General features: G+C 38.0%; 1 protein-coding gene across 1 annotated transcript; it reads left to right on the top strand.

Annotated features, from left to right (window-relative positions):
- The first annotated feature begins 914 nt into the window (after window positions 1-914).
- Window positions 915-20,234, top strand: MSBP (membrane steroid binding protein). The gene is made up of 3 exons (XM_083134246.1): window positions 915-1,358; window positions 6,450-6,599; window positions 18,785-20,234. The coding sequence occupies exons 1-3, from the start codon at window positions 1,040-1,042 to the stop codon at window positions 18,901-18,903; spliced, it is 588 nt and encodes a 195-aa protein (XP_082990372.1). The 5' UTR covers window positions 915-1,039; the 3' UTR covers window positions 18,904-20,234.
- The last annotated feature ends 2,646 nt before the right edge of the window (window positions 20,235-22,880 follow it).

The raw sequence follows: 22,880 nt of genomic DNA, 5'->3' as shown, positions 1-22,880 counted from the left end.
TATTTTCAAGAAAATTAAGTTTCAAAGCTCTTTTCTGACCACCATAACCCCTCATACCCAAATTTTCTGGCAATAGAAATAGTAATAATAAAATTTTTTAAAAAGTTATATGGTGCATAGTTATTTTAAGACGAGGTTTAATTTACCACTTTGATTTTTTTCACCACTTTCATTCGAAATTTTTGGTTTTTCTCAAAATTTCTGGATGGAAAAACTGATAACTATATAATTAATTTGATTTTAATGAAGTTGAATGGAAAAACTGTTACAGCAGAACCTCTCGCGGCCCAGTATAATTTATGCCAGGGGCCGCGACACGGAAGTTGAGGAACGCTGTTATAGGAAAAGCAAGGATATATCTTTGGCCATATGTTTTCACTTCTGCGTTACATGCAATGTTGTTGATAAAATAATATTTTACAATGGAATTAAACCATTCGCATGTGAGCTTTTTATTGCGCCGATCTACAAAATCACTGCTTTACACCGCGGGTAAGGATCTAATTTTTTATTGGTAATAAATAAAAATAACATTACTATCGTAGTGCGATGTAAAATAATGATAAGTTTGATTTCAACCAACGAAGATTTGTAATGTTAAGTCTTCAGATATCACCTGATCCTTCTTGCTTATGTTCGGTGTTCGATTCCTGGATGAAGCACGGGTAAGTTATCGGACTTTCACCCACTTTGCTACATTTCCATTATCTTGCTTCAATTATTGTTGACCTTGAAATCAGAAGTCTTTCGCTGGCTTAGTAGTGGTAGATGATGTAATATTGCAAAAAAAGAGCAATAATTATTAAATGTTTAAGTTTTCTGGGAAATCGTTTATTTCGAAGATTTCCTCAAAAGCTTTCTTTATTGTGAGCACTTTTTTACTTTTCAACCTGTAACAAACTCGGATGTTTTCAACCTGTAATTCAAGTATTTATCATTTGAAGGAAGTGATATAGCAGAAGCGAGTAGCGTCTTTCAACCTTCGACTGTCTTCTTAGCGTACGCTACGCGCTTCATGACTACGGAATAAACTCGCAATATGGCTGAAGAAGGAAGATCGACGGCGAGTTCGGATAGCGGGCTTTCATTAACAAATATGATTTTAGAAATTGTGAGAAGTCCTATTAACATAGCACTCGTTGGGGTAATTACGTTGCTTGTGTACAAAATTTTGAAAAGTCGGCGAAGAGAAGAAATTATAAAACCAAGTGCACCTGAAGTACCTAAAATGAAGAAGAGAGATTTTATGTTAGAAGAGCTCAAAAAGTACGATGGCAATGGTCCGGAAGGAAGAATTCTTATTGCAGTGAATGGCAAAGTGTTCGATGTTACAAGAGGATATCGTTTTTACGGCCCTGGTAAGGTGTATTTGTTTTTATAAAAATAGAAAATTCTTCAAAAATTGGGATGTGCATGTAGCTGACCTTTAAGCGTCAGTGGAGGTGAGGTGGTTTTTCGAATAGCTGAAACCCGTTACTCATAGCCGCATATACTTCAGGTTCAGTGTTAAATGCAGCGTCTGTTGATTAGAATGAACAAGAGATATGTTGTGCGTGTTCGTGTTGGGGAGTGTGATTTATTGGGGGAAAACTAGAAGAACTCTCCATTTTAAAATATATTTGTGCATAGCATATTGCACCGGACAAAAGTAATAGAAGATTTATTTTGAAATAAAAATGTTCTTGCCATTACATGTTTATGGTAGTGCAGTATTACTAAAAAAAAGTGCGAAATCTGAAAATAAAGTGAACGTAATGATAGTCATAAAGATGATAAAAGTTCAAACATCTCCAAATTTGAGGGGGGATGCTGGGAAATTCTCCTCAGAGTGGTGCATACCTTAATGTAAATGTGTTAAAATTCGAGTTGCTATAAACGCAACGCCAAAAGTTCAACACCATCAAACGTAGATACTAATTGAAGTAAAATGTATTGCTTGTGTATTCTTTGGTCCTCTTTATGCTAAGATAGGCTAATTGAGATTGGATATACAATTTAAAATGGAATCTGATCTGCTGTGCAGGTATTAAATTCAGAATACTTTTATTATAATGCAGCAGCATTAGCAGGGGTGATTCAACTTCCAACAGTTCATTTATGCTTGCTTCCAGTTCTCTACTTTTTAGGAGTTTAATAATAATGCACATTATAAAATTATGAGCTCAATGTACGTATAATTGCCTATGTTAGCTACTGTCAAGAGTTGACTGCTGTCGCTCATTCCAGCTGCAGCTCAAAGACTATGGACACACAGGCTTTGCTGCCCTGCCTGAGGAAGATCACTGGTATCACTACAAACAGATGAGTGAGGAGTGGAAAAGGGGCAGGGGTATGGTTGCGGTTTTAAAGCATCCAGCAAGGAAGCATTAAGGGTTTCCCAATCAGTGATGCCAACCCCAGCAAAATGGTACTAAACGTAGCACAGTTTGATCTTGGTTGGCACCTAGTATCCTGCTTTTGGCATAATGGTAAAATATAGCATAATCTGTAAACATGAGTCTCTGGGAGAGTGAAATCTGATTCAAAGAAATATGTTTTCAGGAAATAAAACTAAAATTAGGTCCAAAAATTATTTTTACTTCACAAACTGAAATATTTCAAATAAATGGAAATATGCCTACACAGCGACAAGCTTTTGTACAACCATGCCATGAACCATCCTCTCTCTTTTCTTTATCCTGTCAGATTTTTTCGTGAGGAAATTTTATGGCAGGAAATCGGAAGAAGGTTTGGGGTAAACAAGAAAATTTTCAAAAATCGTTTCAAGTTCTATGCTGAACCCATTTCGTTTGTTGAGCCATTGTACACAATTTTTCAAACCTTCCTTGGTTTACCATAACTTCTTCCTACACCCCAAAAAAGCCACGAGTCTCCACTGAGCATTAGCCTACATTATTGGAAAGTTTCAGACACACTGTATGATGCAACGTCAACAGAAAGGGAAATAGAGCGAAGGCAGGGAGAGCGAGAAAAACAAACTGTAGCGTGCGACTGTCGCGACCCCGTCCACCAGGAAAGACAAGCACTGTCACCGGGCTGCTTGCTGCTGAGTCTAGTAGCGAATGTCAGGGAATGCTCTGTATATCTGGTGGAGACACGTAGTGGTTAGGATTGCACTTTAAATTGTAGGTACAGTCCCAATTAACCTATCTGAGCATAACCTGTTAGGGCCAGTGTCTACCTACATGTCCCCTTGACCCTCTGTACCGCCTAGAGAAAGTGAACTATTTTGCATGGTTTATGAAGATTTTGTTGTTTATGAACTTTTTCAGTTGATTTTAGCTCGCAGAAACGTGTTATTGTAAAGTAAAGTACATCTGTTACCTTAGCATGTTACTTAACTGTGAAGCAGAACAGTCGGAAGGCTTTATGAATATAGCACCCAAAGTGACATTCCACAACAGCGGTTATAATTTTATGTAGTTAGGTTGTATCTATAGTTATTTTTGACATGTTATTTTGCTATTTTAGTGTGCATGCAAACAGTTTTAATAACGAAAAGCAGCTAAAGTACTCCTAAATTGCAGGTTACATGGGCCATACTTTGGGATCAAATATCTCCCTTATTTGTGCTTTCTTAATGCTGGAACCACTTTTATATTGTGTACAACATTGAAATCTGTCGATTAAAAAAAAATCGACGTAATTCTCGAGGGAGTACATTGGGTCAATGGCCACCAATAAATTTCAAAACTTAAGAAACATGCACATCTAGTTCTATATGATACATTATTTATTACCTTGTCTGTCTGTGAAAAATTTTACATTAGGATTTAAATTGTGTTTTATTTTTTTCATTATTATTTGTAGATCTTGGAATGACTTTTGGTGGAGGCAGATTTATCACATGATCATTATTTTATGTTTAATAGGCTCTATTCAAAGGAAAAGAATGGGAACAAATTATATTTAGCTACTGAAAGGTGAAGCTGATAGCTCATACAAGGGTAATTCCATGTCAAATCAACCAGTGCATACATAAACCTTTGATGTCATGGATTTGGCTAAATTTTGGTATACATGTTTCTTATCTGGAAAAAAAAAATATATATATATATATTTTTTTTTCATGTTGCAGGTTTTGGAGTTATTGAAATTTGACAAAATTTCCCAAAAACCGCTCATCGCTGAAACCTTAAATACAATATGCAAGATACCTGTTTCAACTACAGGGCTGGGCATGGTCTCATTTTAAAGCTTATGGAGAGGGCTTTCATTTGATATACAACATGCTTGTTTTTTTTTTGTTTTTTTTTGCAAAAAACAAATTTTGAAAATTGTTTCAAATTTTATTTTACAATTTCCAAAAAACGAAATTACCCACAAAAGGAAATTGTTGTATGTTAACTAAACACACTATACTTTTGACTAAATTCAGCTACAAAGATTGTTATTGATGCTGTGCTCTTGGCATTATAAGACAATTCCTTTTTTTAAAGTTACAGTTACTGGGGCAGTGTTCTGCCACAAGCAGCTTTTAAAATACAACAAAAAAGGAAATCTGTCATCTTAGTTTCATGAGAAGTAAGAATATAATACATGCTGTTGTCCAAATTAAACATAAACAAGGGATTATTTTCACTGCATTTTGATGTGAAAATTGTATATGGAAAGTTCTTGTCGTACACAGTATAACACATTGTGTATAGACTATAGAAAGGAAAGGTATGAAACACCTTAAACATTGGATAATAAATATGTATGTTTGTAAGTACAGTCTGGCCAAGGAAGACGAAACTCCCTGGAGAGGACAATTCCAAACACGAGAGGGGAAGCAGGGAGAAGCCCTCGCCAAACTACCCTGTGCTATCTCACTTGTTGTGTTCATTACTGCATGCTGTGTTGTGTCTGTGATGGCTCTTACAATTCGCAAGAAACCGTTTTGAAGTGGAATAAAGAAAATTGAGACTTTTCGGCCCCTGTTGCACATTTACAAAACACCCTCGTTATACTAGAAAATGTCACAAACCATTCAGTTACTACATTTATATTTATACAGTAAAAACTGCATATCCCGGAACCTCTATAAGAAGGAAACCTGTAAATACGAAAAAAAAAAGTCCCCAGAACGGACCAATTTTATACCTGAAAATGACCTGCTTAAGGCGGAAACCTCCTTAACGGGGAAACGGAACACCATTTAAATACCAAAGTGATGTTTTTATTCTCAGTAAGATGGAAATTTTTTCCTTTATTTTTTTCGCTCTCAAGAAAACAATGCATTGCTGTAAGTGGAACATGCCTCTGTTGCCACTCGCTTATCGGTAACATTGTCAATATGAAAGAATGCGCTATAATACTCCTCATAGCTGTTACGATTCAGTTTTTCTTTCATCTCTTACCCTCTTTCTCTACCTTTCTTTGTCTTTTTCTCCTCGGTTCTTTCGTCATCTTTCTATTTTTCTTGTTATCTCTCTTTGTTTCTCTCTTTTTATCTCAATCTTTCTTCACCTCTCTTATTCCATCTTTCAATCTTTCTCTTTCCCTCTATGCACATCGCGTTACGATGCCAGGGGTCCTGGGTTCGAAAGGATATATAAGTACGTACTGTACGTTCTTACAATACTGTAAAAAGTGTACCAACATGTTGTGTAGTTACATAATTGTAATCTCTGCTATGCTTATTGCGACTGTATCGCATTTTTATTCATGTACGTACATGCATTAGTACTCTACATTATAAGTAATGCGAAATTTAAATCTGTCTTTCCATTATTTCCTGCAGCGCTCTATACTGTATTTAAAGTCAACCCTGTATAAGAAGGAAAACTTAAGATGGAAAATTTTGCTTTTAACCCTCATGTTCCGGGATAGGCAGGTTTTACTGTAATACTAACATACAATAATACTATTATTAGTGAACACCATCCTGATTAATGGTGTGTACATTTATGCTAATTATAATATTTACTAAGGAGATCGATTTAATTGAATGATCTAAGATAAAGCTACTGGTTTACAAACAAGTTTATCTACTAATGATCTACTAATGTGACGTGATGAATACTTTCATGTTTGCTCATATATTATATGGATGGCTTTAATTTCATTCTGAACCCTTACACAATTCGTAAACATCTCTCTATATATTTTGGAGGCTATATTACTACGTTGAAACTTCATTGGTGTTTCTACAGCAGACGATTTCCAAGGAACCCACTTCCTGCCCAAAGTGCCGTCACCCCTATTTAGCCACTGAACACATCCGGTTGGCGCATGCGCCCTTTCGTCCATGGTCTCGGCTAAGGCAGCCAGATAGTATTGTGCCGAATAGCATACAAGAAACTTTATGCAGGTTTTCTTTTAAAAATCACTTACTGTGATTTAAATAAAATAACAAGACATAAAAAATGATTTTTCAGAAATACCTATAGAGCTGTCCAGCAAAAAGTTGTTTCGAAATTCTGTTTATATGTGTGGGTTGTTGATGGTGTTTTTTGTGTTCCCAGGTGGTCCTTATTCAGCATTTGCTGGCCATGACGCTTCAAGAGGCTTAGCTACATTTTCCGTGGACACTTCCAAGGAGGGATATGATGACTTAAGTGACCTCAATACGATGGAGATGGAGTCTGTGAGAGAGTGGGAGATGCAGTTCATGGGTAATTGTTGTCCTTAAACTTCATTCTTAGTGATGCTTAAGCCAATGCCATGGATCTGAATTCGAACAAGCATTCTCAGGTTACCTGCCAGGTAAATTTGGCATTACAATCCAATGCTTCGAGTGCATACATTTCTGTATCAAAGAATGTTGATTGGAGACCAAGTATAAGGTTACAGATGCTAATGCTGAATTAACCTGGCTTGTAACCAGATGACACTTGTTGAAATTTTGTTGCCAGGAAGGATATGAGAAACTGGTTGAGACTTCTTCTTGGAGACTGGCAGGCTGGTATGTGGACCACGTTCTGGTACTACTGTATTAACTTTAATACGTAAAGAAATGGGCGTTGTACCTGTTTTTGTTTTGGCAGCATCTAGAAAGACTGAAATGGGGAAGGGACAAGGGTGTGGTGTTGCGGCTAGGTATGGTCAAACCCAGATAAATATTAAGAAAATAAATAAATTTTTTACCTTTTTTCCTAAAACATCTCTGCATTACCAAGTTCAGTATTTATCACGTTTGTTTGCTGATGTGGATAATTTGTGTAAACATAATCCCTACCTTTTTTTTTTGTAATTATTTCCCAGAAACTTACCAGAATAACTTACTGAGCTTTAAAAAGTAAATTGTGATCGGCATACATGGATTATCTGAATATCCAGATTCATAGGCTCTGTCCAAAAGGTACAAAGTACATACTTGAAGTATGGTCTTGACGGAAGTGATGTCACTTAGAACAGTTCGAAAGCGTCAAGTTCGTGAGGTATCGAGACCACAGGGCAGAGCATATGAACTTGGAGGCTTGGTCACCTGACAAGTGGACTTGTTGTTCATTTGTTTGAAATCGCAGAGGTAGAAAGCCAGCAAGTTGTTTGTTGCAGTTCTTCTAATGTGTGGAAATGCATGTATTAGAACATTTACAAATGCTATGTGATTTCTGTGGTGAAAAACAAGTGTTTAAAACGTGGAAAACCAACATGTCCTCGGTTATATCTACTGATCATATTTGGTGCTGCAGTCGAAGTGCAGTTCGAAAGATCTTCACTTCCAGTTCACGACTTCAAGACCGCACTACGAGACCATTCTCGAAGTATGCTCGCTTCACGTATGGTCTTCCACCTTTCAGACACAGCCTGAAACAGATATTGGATAATTTGAAATCTGGATATCCGTTACCTGGATGTTGTGGCCATCCCTAGTTGTGATTTATGTTCATGATGAAACATGTGTTCAATAGCATGTGGTATCCTGTGGCTCTCTGACCTATGCTTGGCAGTTAGTTTTGAAAAGTGAACATTAAGATGTCAAAGCTTATGTTAACCTTAATTCAGGTAAAGGGAGTGCATTTCAGTTTTAGTAAACTTTGCATGAACAGGGTTCCCACACAATTGGGGAATCTGGAAATGTCTGGGAATTTGAGGGGGGGGGGTGCAAATATCAGGCAAAATCTTCTAATTGATCAGTTGTTGCTGATAATAATTACAACTCTAATACCTTGCTTTGCACAATCTACTTTGAAGATGTAGGCTTTACATATATCTTTATTTTGCATTGCAGATTAACTTAATTGTGTCCATTTCTAAGCTTCTGTTTGTTAAAAGTACAAAAATGTATTTTTTAAATGATATTTTGTTCCTTGGAAAAATTGGATTAGTTGCTTCATTGGAACCACCAGGGACATATAAACCCACAATAAATTGTGTACAATCAATTATTTTTATCTGGCACGTAGCACCCAGAAGCGCTGGTCCTCGGGAGAGTGCCAGAGTTGCCCCTCCCCGGGTCGGTTCTGCCCCCTCGCCCCCATCACCCGAAGAAAAGCCAGCGTGAGACGAAATGTGGTGCAATGCGTTACCGTGCGATCAATATTTATGTTCAGTTTTAAATGTATACGTTCAAACAGAGGCAATTACCATTGAACATGTAACAGATTATTGTGCAATGGCTAAAGGATATGATGATGATAGTCATGAATGAAGGAATCATGTATGTGCTTCATTGAAAATTGAGCACATTGTTGTTAAGCTTTTAATTTTGGCAGCTTTACCATTCCACAATAGCTTCATCTTATGTAAATGATCAAGAATAATTTTATTCTCCTGCTTACCTCCAAAAGGATGTCTTTTGTGCTGGTTGTTCCTTCATTCTTCTCCTGCAACCACATTTGATATGTTAATAATGATACAACCGGTGGTCGACGAAGTCATTGTTATTCACAAGTTTCCGATGCACCCGATAACTGACTACTGACTAGTGTTTTATGGATGGGCCAACCCAACACCAAACTTCAACTGAAAAGTTCAAGACAAAGCGAGGGAAAACTCCATATTGCCCTCCTCGATGATGAGTGGGGGCATCATGCCCCCCGTTTCTGACGTCCCTGGCTTGGCTCCGACAACAGGATCCAGACTTTGTATGCTTCATATTATTTTTCTTTTTTCGATCATCCCTAGTACATATAAACCGATACTTCGATATGCCGATACCGATAGAGTACCAATTAACCTGTTCCATCTCTATAATAATACAGAAATTAAGGATAATATGGCACGAGGGAAAATGGAGGAGGCCATTGTAAAATTTAAAATACTGTAGTACTGTGTATCAAGTATTCCTGAAAAAAAAAATATTCAACGGAGAAACTATGGGAACTATGAACCAGTAATCTGTAGGGCTTATGTATTATACTCAAGGCAAGTCCAGTCTCTTTTTTCAAAGAAAATGTTGTAGGGCTGAACTTAGGAACCCATAGTAACCTTGACTTTAAAGAGTCTTCTTTTAACCTCATGGAGTGTTTCTTTTCTTTGCATTTTGCTTGTATGTTCATCAACGTATGGATAGTGGGGGGTAGGGGTCCCTCCAAATTAATAGGTGATCAATATACAAGCAATATAGGAAAAAGGAAAACCATTCTTTAGATATACAGTGAGTCTCATGGTTAACTTGGCAGCGAGAGTTCGTTTGCCAGCAAACTGGATGCAACATCCACGTAACAGGAACCGTTTGCTATGTAATGAAATAAGCTCGGACAATTGCATGGAAAGTTACAATTAAAATGACCACCTTGTTACAAGAGGTGTTGGAAATGTTGTCTTCCTGCTTCCACGCAGTTGCGGTATTTTTTAAGGAAATTTTTACTAACACACATCAGTTCCTCTTCTGAAATTGCATAGGAGTTGTCTGTTTCATGTGCAAGGCACCAGAGGGATTTTTGTGGAGTATGTTCCAACATCATCTAATTTCTCCTCGGCAAGTACACGCCGTTCACCCTTCGCTTCTTATCAAGAACAGACCCTGTTCCCCTACATTTGTTCACATGTATCAGAACACTTTATGTGGAACAGGAACATCTGGAAATTCTGCTGCAAAACTCATTCTAACTTCCGTACAAGAATTTGTAATGACGTGAGAGTCGTACATAAAAATTTGTTGTTGTAGAATCTGTTGGTGCAGAAAAGCACCAATAATACGTAAACTAAAACAGAACAATCTAAAACACTTGTTAGCATCTGAACACTTCACAAACACGTGTAAACTGAACACCAGGTATCTGGATAATGAAGCACTGCCGTGTTCAGTGGCAAGTCAACATACAGCTGCGGGTCTAAATGCCGGCACATGTGCACTCATTGCCCACCATGCTGGCCACCGCTCCGTGCCAAAGTCAGCTATGAGACTCACTGTATAAAATCTTGTTTTCTGTGTTTCATCAAAATGGTGTTCCCAATTTCATTAATTTTTTATTGATAATTTAAGGAGCACAGGTAAACACAGTTTTGGTACTCATGAAAAGGTAAACTGAAGTTTTGTTCAGCAAAATTACAAATTTACAGCATTCGTAGAAAAGTTACAAAAGTACAAATGCTAGAAGTGCTGAGTGTGTGCTCCATGTGTAACACGACACAAACATCGGAATCAAATTTCTCTCAACCCCTTTATAGCATGTCATAGTCAATTTTAGCATTGATAGAAACACTTGCAAAGTTGTTTGACCAGTATGTTCATATCGCAGAAATTGACTTCCAACTAGCTATAAGGTGGTTCAGAGAAATAAGATTCCTTGCTTGTCTCGTTACGCATGGAGTGCACCCTCAACTCTCACAGTGTTTGTACTTTTGTTACTTTTCTACTGTGCTGTAACTTTGTATTTTGCTAAAAGTAACATATTGTGTTTTCCTCCCCCATATAAATTATAAATTTAAAAAAAATATATAGAAATTGGGAATGTCATTTTGACTTACCCTGTAAGTGCTTTCTTACATAATGCATGTGATTTTGTTGTTTTGAATTACAAGTACAACACACAATGCACACACACTATTAAGGAGTTAAAAATCTTCCTCTTCCCTTGTACAGAATGAAACTTTGTTTAAATCTCAAGATATTGTTCTGATGACATAGTAACTAGTGTTGTTTCACAACATACCACTCTGCGTATTCCTTAACCCATGAAAGTAATGGTGAATAGATTGAATCAATATTTTCTGATGTGATACCATTGTTATTGGTGGATATTGGTACAGAATTATCGCTTCAGCTCGTGTTTGTTGTAAACTTTCAGACCAGTGTGTTAAGCCAGATGTGACACTTGTTACTTGGAAACAGATTTACAGAAATAAATGCAACCTTTCATACTCTAGTGACATAACAAGGTGCAGATCAGTGGCGAAGCGTGCTGTCTCTGGAAGGGTAGGCACAGGACGGAGCAGGGTTTGGGGGGAGGGGAAGATGTGATTTTTTTTAACAGTAGTATGCTAAAATATAGCCCCTAGAAAATAAAAGATAACATATTGCGTGAATCTCGTCTACTTAAGTCGGGATAGTGATTGTAAAGGATAATGTAGTGATTAACGCTCTCGCCTTATAATCAAGAAGTAGAAGGTTGGATTCCTCCTGGAGGCATTGGTTCAGATTCTACTTTAATCTAGTCTCGATTAGATATCTGAGAATAAAGGCGCTTCTGTCTCGAAGGTCAGAAAAAAGTGACAATGATACTCGATGTTCTGACCACGCGTCACCCAATGAAATAGCCGTTCTGTCAGGCCCTAGCCATCTTACATTTGTTAGATTAAAGCTGCTCGTAAAAGTTATTTGCTACTTCAATAACAGTATTGTAAATGTTTCTCGCATTACAGAAATGGTTGGTTCACTTGATCGTCACTTAGCGTTTATTTCTTTTTAATGCTGACCTCCGCGGCAGATTGGTTATAACAGCGTGCTACGACAAGGGCCTCAGATTCGAATTCCCACCTGGGCATATGTGTTCTTCGTGAGTGTCCCTTCGTCAATGTCATCATATTATCGCTCATTCTCATGTTCCCAATTAGCCAAAAAGGCAGAAAGCCAAGTAAAATAAACTAAATCTATCAATCAATTATTTCTTTTTAACTTTTTTATGCATATAATTCTTCTTCAAAAGGCGACTTTTTTTAAAAAAATTATAATATGATTTAGAAAATGATGAAATTCTAAATGAGAACACGGACAGAGAAACACACAGTCATAAAATTTCAGTAACATGGATTTTCTCTATACGTTTGCATTGTACGTACTTTGCCCCGTTTTAAAAGTAGCGCGTTTTCAGTTATGTCACTAATCATGAAAGGAAATTTCGTCTCAATATCCCTTTCCTCAAAGAAATAAAATACTTTCCCTCTCTCAATCGAGATTGGTGTGGGGCACATCCAGCAGCTAACACTTCGCGAAAAGTGGTTCCTCAAAAGAGCTGAAAGCACCAAACTTAACATTGGTAACCAACTTGCATGCATTATTTGCAGTTAGAATTCTAATAATGTCTACTTTGATAGGTTAGGAGGCCAGGCTTAGAGGTGTTAGCAACACATTTTCGCTACATGTTAGCAGCTGGGTGTGCTCTGCTCCCGACACAGCTCTGAATCTTCCATGGAAACACTGCTTCTACAAGCTCTGTACGTCCACTGCCTGCTTCGTCACGTGCTCGTACACGATCGGCACTCTTCGGAAGTCAGGGGGGGGGGGGGTGAGAGATAGAAAAGAGGCCGGCCTCTCAGGTTACATTACAAGCGAACGCACCCCTGAAATTATGCTTTCCCGCACGAATCACATAGGTTGTTACGGGAGCAGCTGAGGCACTCTCGGGCGGGCCTCGCTGAATGCTCAGATACGGTTCCAGGCAGGGTTGCAAACTTGCGATAATTATCGGAAGACCAAGAATTTCAGTTTTCTTTTATTAAGCGTCGTTTAATGAAATTTATAAGTAATAAAATAATCCGTTATAGACAAATATATTAGGGTAGGCCCGGCCTCCGGGCCTCATAGGACGCTTCGCCACTGGTGCAGATGTCACTTGGACTGGGCTGTTTTCTCAATAGTGTGCAACGTGTCGTTTCTGTTTGTTGGTTGCACATGTTCAGTGAATAAGTAACAGTCTTTTAAAGTAACTAAGCTAGTTGCCGTTTCTGAAAAATGAACGAGGTTACTGGCTTTCTAGAACATGTTACATGCACGAACTTCAACGTACTTACTTACTTCTTCTTCCCTTTCGTGCTGTTAGGTGTTGGGGTCCTTCAGCAATCTGCTAAAACTCTTCCTATCTTGTGCCACTCTCTTAACTTCCATTAGTACCTTTCCTCTTTTAGTAACCATCTCTGACAGGTATTGCTCCCATTCTATCCGAGGTCTTCCTCTTCCTCTCCATCCTTCTAGTCTCGCTTCCATTACTTCTTTCGGTTTTCTCTCTTCTCCCATTCTCATGACATGGCCATACCAGCCCAGTGTTCTTCTCTCTATTATCTCTTCAATTGATTCTACTTGTAGCTGTTCCCTGATTTTAGTGTTCCTGATTCTATCTCGTCTGGTTTTTCCTACGACTCTTCTGAGGTATTTCATCTCTGTTGTTCTTAATCTACTTTTATGCTTATTTTGGAGCGTTAAGCTTTCTATGCCATAGAGCATTTTTGGTATAATTATGGTTTTGTAAATCCTTAATTTAGTATTTTCTTGTACCTCCTTTTTTCCTACTATTGTATTACTTATTTGGTAATATATTTTATTTGTTTTTTGAACCCTGCTATTTATTTCTTCTTCTACTTTTCCGTCGGCTGTTATTATTGTTCCCAAATATTCATATCTATTCACTTGTTCTAGCTGTTCTCCTTGCCATTTTATTTCCAATCTCTCTTCATTTCCATGCTTTGATATATGCATTACTTTACTCTTCTTTGGGTTCACTATCATTTCTCTATCTTGTATTGAGCTGGCCCATTCTATTACTGTATTTTGTAGTTCCTGTTTTGTGGATGTTATTAATGCTATGTCATCAGCATACAGAAGTGATTGTACATAAACTGGTTTCAGTTTCCTATTTCCAACCTTACATTTTCGTGTTCTTCTTCTACTTTGTTTATGTATTTGATCCATTAGTATTATAAATAGTAAGGGGCTGAGGCTATCTCCTTGTTTAACTCCTTTGTTCATGTTAAATTCTTTTGATTTCTCCCCTCCTATTCTCACTATTCCTTTAACTGTCTTGTAGACACTTTGTATTCTTCTTACTAATTTTTCTGAGGCTCCTATTTTCTGTAACGCTGACCATAGTTGCTGTCGTGGTACTGTATCAAAGGCTGCCTTTAAATCCAGAAAGGCTACAAACAGTTCTTTTTCTCTGCTAAGAAATTTATCTATGGCTTGTCGTAGCGTAAAAATGTGATCTTGCGTTTGTCTTCCTCTTCTGAAAGTTGCTTGTTCTTCTTCTAACTCCTCCTCTACTTCATCTCTTAGCCTTCTTTCTAACATTCTTGTGTATATTTTTAGAGCTACTGAAGATAGACAGATTGCTCTATAGTTTTCACATTTTACAGTGCTACCCTTTTTGTGGATTGGTATGATCATGTTTCTTTCCCAATCTTTGGGTATTTTAATTCTCTTCCATGCTTCATTACAAATCTTCCACAACCATTGTACAACTTTCTTTCCTCCCATCTTTATTACACTGGTCAAAAAAATTAGGGGAGCAAGCAAGAAATCCCAAAACCAAAGTTGGTAAGTCAAAAGTAGCAATGTATTTTGATTAGGTGAGTGTGTCCTCAACCAGTACAATACATGTCTATTGAGTCATTAGCACAACAGAGTTCTAGGGGTGATTTCTGCAAGGCACTGCACAAAATCAGGAGAACAGCATGGTGATAAGACAACAGAAATGGACAGATACGCAACAGATCCATACCTCTAATAAGGCGTGTGGTGGCTATGAACTGCTATGACAGCTGCACATCTGTTTTGCATGGAACCAATAAGGTTATCAAGGACAGCCTGCGATATATTCACCCTTTCCTCCAGAAGGGCCATTTCCAACTGTTGCAGAGTTGTAGGCGGCGCTGGCCGAGCAGCAATGCATCTTCCGAGTGTGTCCCATACATGTTCAATGGGATTCAAGTCTGGGGAGGATGCTGGCCATACCATTCGTTCGATACCCTCATCCCGTAGCATGGCGTCAACCAGACGTGCTCGGTGAGGTCCGGCATTATCGTCCACAAAAATGAAACGATCACAGATATCTGCAGCCATTGGGACAACATGAGGCCTGAGGATCTCATCCCGGTACCGTAAGGCTGTCAAAGTACCGTTCCGGATAATGTGCAGGGGGGTATGTCGACCAACACTGATCCCTGCCCATACCATTAAGCCACTGCCACCATACTGAGACACTTCGCGCACATGTGCGGAATAATTGCAAGTCCCACGTTCCCTCCAGATGAGAATGCGTCGATTATCTGACTGGAGACTGAAACGCGACTCATCCGAGAAGAGAACTGAACTCCACTCTCCATGTCCCCACTCACGATGTTGCACAGCCCAATGTCTGCGGGCCCTATGGTGTTGGGCATTCAGAGGGACACACACCATTGGTCTTCTTGCATAAAGACCCCTTTCCCGCAGGCGATTTCGTACAATTTGGCCCGAGACTCTTCGTCCTGTTGCCAAAACAAGGCCACGTTGCAAGTCAGTTGCAGTTTGCTGCCTATTCCTGCGAGCCGACAATGCTAAGTACCGGTCTTCCCTAACTGTTGTTGACCGTGGGCGAACTTGCCCAGGCCTCCTTCGTACTCTACCTGTCTGTTGAAATCGTGTCCACAACTTGGAAATGACAGTGCGTGACACACCAAGGGCTGCAGCCACCTCACGTTGTGTTTGCCCTGCTTCCATCCTCCCCATGGCTCTCCATGCGCTACATTCCCCTAAATCGTGTTGTTCTGCCATCGTTCCTATTCAACACTACTCAACTGAATCCCACCTGCACTTACGGTCTGCCAGCACCAAACAACCTGTGTTCCCAAGTGACCTCGTGATTGCTCCTCATATCACAAATTCTGCCACGTGCTTTATGGTGTCACTAGAGAGCTCTTCATGCTGATGATTCATCACAGATGAATTGTACTGGTTGAGGACACACTCACTTCATCAACATATATTGCTACTTTTGACTTTCCAACTTTGGTTTTGGGATTTCTTGCTTGCTCCCCTAATTGTTTTGACCAGTGTAGTTCTGGGTATACTCCGTCTGCTCCTGCTGCTTTTCCTAATTTCACTGTCTTTATTGCATCCTCCACTTCTTGCATTTTTATTTCATCTCTTCCATCCTCTTCTACATTTGCACTCTCTGTTGCATCTTCTTCATTCATCTTCCCATTTTCATCTCTAAATGTGTTTTCGTAATACTTACTCCATGTCTTCAATATGTCTTCAGTTTCTGTTTGGATCTTTCCTGATTCATCTTCTATGTTTTTTATTCTCTTCCCATATTTTCCATTCATTGCTTTTACTGTCTGCCAGAACTTTCTACTATTCCCTTGATAGTTTTTCTCTATTTCTAACCCAAACTCTTCCCATGATTCTTTCTTTGCTTGTCGGACTGCTTCTTTTGCTTCATTTCTTCTCTGAACATATTCATTCCATTTCTCCTCTGTTTTATTTTCCATGTACCTCTTCCATGCTTGTTTCTTTCTTTTAACGATGTCTTTAACCAAGTTATTCCACCATCTTGATCTTTTCTTTTGATCTCCTACAGTTGTTAAGCCACAAACTTCTGTAGCTGTTTTAATCAATACTCTTTTTAGAATATTCCATCTTTCTTCTAATTCTTCTTTATCTTGGTTCTGGATACTTAGCTCTCTCTCTCTTTTGTTCAACTCTTCCTTCACTTGCCTTTTAAATTCCTTTTGCTTGCATTCTGTCCTTAGTTCTCCTATTTTAATTTTTGTGTACTTTACTTTTTGTATTTGTTTAGGTTCCTGAAATCTTGTTTTCATTATTAGTAATTTATGCTCAGTGCTTAGTTTTGCAATTCTATACACTCTAATATCTTGTATTGCATACCTTGTATTTTCTGTGTAAGTGAAATAATCTATTGCACTTCTTGCTTTCTGCTACAAATGTTATTTTATGTATTGTTTTATGTGGAAAAAAATGTATTTCCTATAAGTAAATTATTGTCTATACAATATTCAATCATTCTCTTTCCATTGCTATTTTTCACTGTTTCTGCTGTATGCTTTCCCATACACTCGTTCCCCTTCTCTGATTCATTTCCAATTCTGGCATTCCAGTCTCCCATGATGATCACATGTCTAGCAAAGTTCTTAGCCTTATTTATAGTATCCTGTAAGTTGACATAGAAAATATCTTTTTCACATTCATTTGCATCCTCTGTAGGTGCATAGATCTGAATAAATGATATCTTCTCCTCCATTTCCATATCTACTCTTATTATTCTTGATGTAATTGTTCCCAATTTACTATTTTCTTTGTACATTCTTCTTCAAATATTATACCTACACCTTCTTTTGCTCTTGCTTTCTTATCTACTCCTGAGAATATTAAGGTATATCCCTTATTCATCAGCATCTCTCCTGATCCTTTCCTTTTTGTCTTGCTTATGCCTAAGATTTTAATCTTGTATTTTTCCATTTCTTCTATTATCTCACATTCTCTTCCTGTCAGAGAGGTTATATTCCATGTTCCAATAATCATTTTCCTTTTCTTGCCTTGTCGTTTCCATTTCATCTGTCCGGGATCTACCTTATGTTTTCTCTGAATAAAATGAATTTCGACACCACATGGGTTATTAGCCCTACGGTGAGTCTAGCCGAATGAAGGGGCTGCCTTCTTATGGCTTTCCGGCCTGCCAGTTTGGAGGGTTTACTCCCTCGCAGTGTCACAGCCATTCTGTTGCTCCAACTCCACCTGTGACTGTCTGGTTCTAGACTCTTTTGGACTGATATCCTCATCGACTCTAGGCCAGTACTGAAGAGGCTGCTGCCCCTCTTGAGGGATTTTTATCGACTTTCCAGTCTAGATCCACAGTGTTTAGCGAAATCAGGGTCACCTCGAGAAGGATGTGTTCATTGAACATGCACTGCAGTCTTCGCAAGGGAGAGGTTATATGTTCACTTCACCTTACCCTGGGTTGCCCCTCGAAAGTAATGGTGAATAGATTGAATCAATATTTTCTGATGTGATACCATTGTTATTGGTGGATATTGGTACAGAATTATCGCTTCAGCTCGTGTTTGTAGTAAACTTTCAGACCAATGTGTTAAGCCAGAAGTGACACTTGTTACTTGGAAACAGATTTACAGAAATAAATGCAACCTTTCATACTCTAGTGACATAACAAGCTGCACATGTCATTTGGACTGGGCTGTTTTCTCAGTAGTGTGCAATGTGTCATTTCTGTTTGTTGGTCACACATGTTCAGTGAATAAGTAACAGTCTTTTAAAGTAACGAGGTTACTGGCTTTCTAGAATATGTTACATGCACGAACTTCAACTGGAGCTGTTATTTTCTTCAGTAATGTATGTAACTGTCTAAAATTAACACTAATGTTCATTAAATTTCCAGGCAATAAATATTTGAGGTAAACCCCCTTACATGGAAAAACATACATGACTTGAAATGTTTCCTTCTAATAAATGTATATATAAAGTTGATACTTTTGGCAAAATATAATTGTATTCATTGATGATGAAACTATTTCTACTTAACCTGAAAAAATAACTGAGTTAGTTATAGTTACCATAACACAGTTACAAGTAATTTGTTACTTCCAACTGCTGCTAAGAGTACAACATTCATATTTGTAATTGGTGTTAAAATATGTAAAAATTGAAAAGATTTTATTTGACAACTTTTCTTTTCCCCACTAGAAAAGTACGAGTTTGTTGGGCGGTTACTTAAACCTGGTGATGAGCCGTACAACTATTCGGACGAGGAAGAGGACTCCAGTCAACAGGAACAGCAGTCGGAGAAATCAAAGGATGAATAGAAGTTGATGTGAAATGAGGCCGCGAGTGCTCTGTTCAAACTTGCTTTTTCTGTGTACTAAGTGGAGATTGTGACCAGTATATTTTTTTCTTGTTAACTTCAAACACCCTCAAGGGGTACAAATCTCCGCAGTCATGTGTGCGTGACTTTTGTCTCAACCCTTTGTGAGTAACAATGCTCCAGTTGAAATTGAAAAAAAAAAGAGATAAAATTGAATGTGATCAGGTGGTTCTTTGTGTATTCCAGCCGAGATCCTGCTGTGTTATTGTGCTTTGGTGTACCGGTACCTACACATAGGCCTATGTTAAATGTTAGTGGTCTTTGTAGAGTTGACTGTTGTAAAAAATTGAAGGGGGAAAAGGCCAGTGTTGATATTATTTGGCATTACTTTGTTGATTTATGAATTTGCCATAAAGCATCATGTTCAAAATATATTGCTGCGTACTTTGAGTACAGTGAAAATCAATTCTTTAAATGAAGGCCTACATGCGAGCACGAATGAATATATATATACATACATAAATATATGAAACTGTTATATATGTGGTGAGAGTTACTTTTTTAAAATCATTAGTGTATTGTGTTTGTAAATTTCCTTTTTGTGGGGTGGGGGAAACTAGGAATTTTTTTTTGCCATAATATGGGGGATACAAGTGATCCAGATTACAATGAAGAATTATGATTCCCTTTCAGATAGCTGTTTCTGTTTAAGGAGCTCTGCGGAATGTATATTTCTTACAGCTACTTGTCTTAATTTTCCTTAAAACAATGAACGGTATTGAACTATTAAAGCTTTGGGCATGTATGAGAGATGATGACTCCTGTATATAATGCCTTGAATGCTGATTGCTGCGTAGCAAAGGAGAACAGCCAATGACAATGGTTATAGTTACAAGAGACTGGACCGTAGTGAAGTAAAGAACAACCGATAGTTGAATAATATTCAATGAAATACACTATCTTTGTAACCTTATGGAGTACTGTTTATTATTAGTTTTTCTAACTACTGTGCCTATGTAACTTTCCGAAGACTTGTATCAGATCAGAATAGCGTAGCATGCATCTATGCTTCAGAGAGTAGATTTTCAGAAAAAAAAAGATTGGCAACTGTTTAGGAGGATTCTCTTGTGGGGAAAAAAATATTTTTGTATTTTTCCAAAAGTAGTGATTAAAAGGGTGTGGCCATCAGTATAAACTATTTTTTTTCCTTTAAAAAGACTGAATTTAAATCATGCAATATTTTGTTCAAATAGTGGGACATTGCATGTATTTTTTTATGTTATGGAACATGTATTTGTAACATAGATTTATTAAATACTCTTTTAATTCTCACCCTGCTCAATTTGAGATTCGTCTGTTTCTGAGTAAGTCTGAGTTTGTTGAGTAACTGTGCTGTGTCAGCCTGCATTCCATTTCCTAGAACACAAATATTTGGTGGCTTTCAAACTGAGGTGGCAAGCCATTTGTGAACGAACAGGGACTCACATCGAGGTACAGTAAGTCTGTGAAGGAGTACAGGGTGTTTCATTAAGTCCGTGAAACGTTTTAGAGATTTACCACAGATAAACAATACAACCGGCAGTGGTACTTCTGATGCCCATAGCATGGCAAATTCTCTCTGTGTCTGCCTTTGCTGATGCAGCATATATTTAACCGATGCTGCATTTTGTCTCGTATGTATGTTAGCATATCACAGTCGGTCAGTGCCACAGCCATGATGATATGTGGTTGCAAAGTTTCTGGAAATAGGCAGAGTCCTGAAATTCTGCTCCAAATCATCACTGCACAGTCACAACGGGTAAGGTTATTGCATATTCCAACACAGAAAATGCCTTCTTGCTTTACTTGCCGTATTTGCTACTATGAGCTTCTGCGAAAATGTTTCACAGACTTATGAATCATTTTGTATTTGAATTTTCATATCTTATTACTTTCTAATTATAATATGAAACAATGTAGTTTTTGTGTACTACTCTTGTTTTTATAGTTCACTGTGGTAGAGAAATTTAGAGACAAAGAAACCACGACTGCTTATATCAGTGGTCTTGGAACTTTTCTGGAAGGAACAATTCATCAAAAGAAATTGAGTGCATATGAATTAACACATGAATTATTAACCTTTTGGATCCCAAGCGTCTCGAACGAGATACCCAACTGTAACCCTCACGGTCCCAAGCGTCTCGATCGAGACGCTGTGTCAAGGTCGTAGTTTTTACGTTATAACTTTTCTATTTTTGGCTAGAATTTCGATTTTTTTCTTTTATATTGTTCCTAACACATGTATTTAACAGAAATGTTTCTTGCACCTTTTTTTTCTTCTTCATGAAAATGGAGGTGAAAAGGCGGGAAAAGGGACTTCTCTTTTCAAGGGAAAATATAAATTTCAAACATTTCAACAATTTTTAAAAATAATTTTTGGGGGTTTTCTCCCTTCCCCCTCCATATATACGCCAAATTTGCATAAATTTTGCATTTTGTGCATTTTGAAATATTTTGGGGGGCGGGCGGGGGGAAACGCCATTTTTTTAAGAAAAGTATTTTTGAGGGGATTTCCCCCCTTTCCCCCTCCATATGTACGCCGAATGTGCATAAATTATATATCGTCTGAATATGTGATTCATTCTGCGTACAACGGTATATCTTTCATATTTCTAGGGCATTTAGTTTCTGAGCTATAGTCGTTTCAAGGTACCGCTGCATTTTGAAGCTTGAATCAGTGGCGTGCCCACCATTCCTTTTGGGGGTACAACTCAAGTTACATTGGTCATACGACAATGATGCAAATATTTTTGTGTTCCTTACATGCCAGCGATAATTTCTATGTGCATTTTGAACTTTTCATATCCTTTTTTTCGGGGGGGGGGGGGGCGAAACCCCATTTTTTTAAAAATAAAAGTATTTTCAGGGGATTTCCCCCCTTTCCCCCTCCATATATACGCCGCAGGTGCATAAATTATATATCGTCTGAATCTGTGATTCATTCTGCGTACAACGGTATATAGTTCATATCTCCAGGGAAAATAGTCTCTGAGCTAAAGTCATTTCAAGGTACCGCTGCATTTTGAAGCTTGAATCAGTAGCGTGCCGACCATTCCTTTTTGGGATGTACAACTCAAGTTACATTGGTCATATGATAATAATGCAAATATTTTTGTGTTCCTTACATGCCAGCGATAATTTCTATGTGCATTTTGAACTTTTCAAATCCTTTTTTTCGGGGGGTGGGGGGGGGGCGAAACCCCATTTTTTTAAAAATAAAAGTATTTTCAGGGGATTTCCCCCCTTTCCCCCTCCATATATACGCCAAATTTGCATAAATTTCATATAGTCTGAATCTCTGGTTCATTCCGCGTACAACGGTATATCACTCATCTCTCTAGGGCAATTAGTCTCCGATCTACACTCATTTAATTGAAACTGCATTTTGCTCAAAATCGGCTCGGGACCGAGAGGTTTACTTGTGAAAATGGCCTTGGGACTCAAAAGGTTATAGTCAATTTTTCAGGCAGTAAAGTGCTTATGAGCCCTCCCCCCTTTCAAAAAATTAAAACACTTCCAGCATTGGCAACTACACAGGGATGTCAGTCATCATAAAGGTTAATATTACACAAGTAAAATGAAAACCTTAAAAGTCCAGTAAAAATTGTAGGACAGACTGTATACCGCTCAAATTTACATGAGTTACGAGGGGCGATCAGGTTGCTCCGACCCTAATGTAGAAGGAATGAAGTTATGATTGATTTTTTATTTTGTTATTGTTTAGTGATTCTTTATATGCTTTCATTCTGAATTGCAAGTCTGCGTAGCGTACAGTTTTCTTTTTACAGGGGTATAACTGAGTGAAGTTGTTTCAATGTGCCAGAATGGAGAAAACTGAGGTGAGAGCGGTGATCAAATATTTTGTGAAGAAGAAGTGGACGGTATCCAAAATTCATGAGGACTTGGTGGATACACTAGGGGACACTGCTCCTTCATACA

The sequence above is a fragment of the Lepisma saccharinum genome, chromosome 13, assembly GCF_977018435.1.
Source record: "Lepisma saccharinum chromosome 13, izLepSacc3.1, whole genome shotgun sequence".
NCBI lineage: Eukaryota > Metazoa > Arthropoda > Insecta > Zygentoma > Lepismatidae > Lepisma > Lepisma saccharinum.
The sequence above is the reverse complement of the archived record's forward strand: the minus strand, read 5'-3'. Positions and strand labels throughout refer to the sequence as shown.

Excerpts from the sequence above, each read along its gene's own strand:
- MSBP (XM_083134246.1), top strand. The coding sequence starts at position 1,040 with ATGGCTGAAGAAGGAAGATCGACGGCGAGTTCGGATAGCGGGCTTTCA. Across the intron at positions 1,359-6,449 it reads ATATCGTTTTTACGGCCCTG|GTGGTCCTTATTCAGCATTT; the intron begins GTAAGGTGTATT and ends TTGTGTTCCCAG. Across the intron at positions 6,600-18,784 it reads GTGGGAGATGCAGTTCATGG|AAAAGTACGAGTTTGTTGGG; the intron begins GTAATTGTTGTC and ends TTTCCCCACTAG.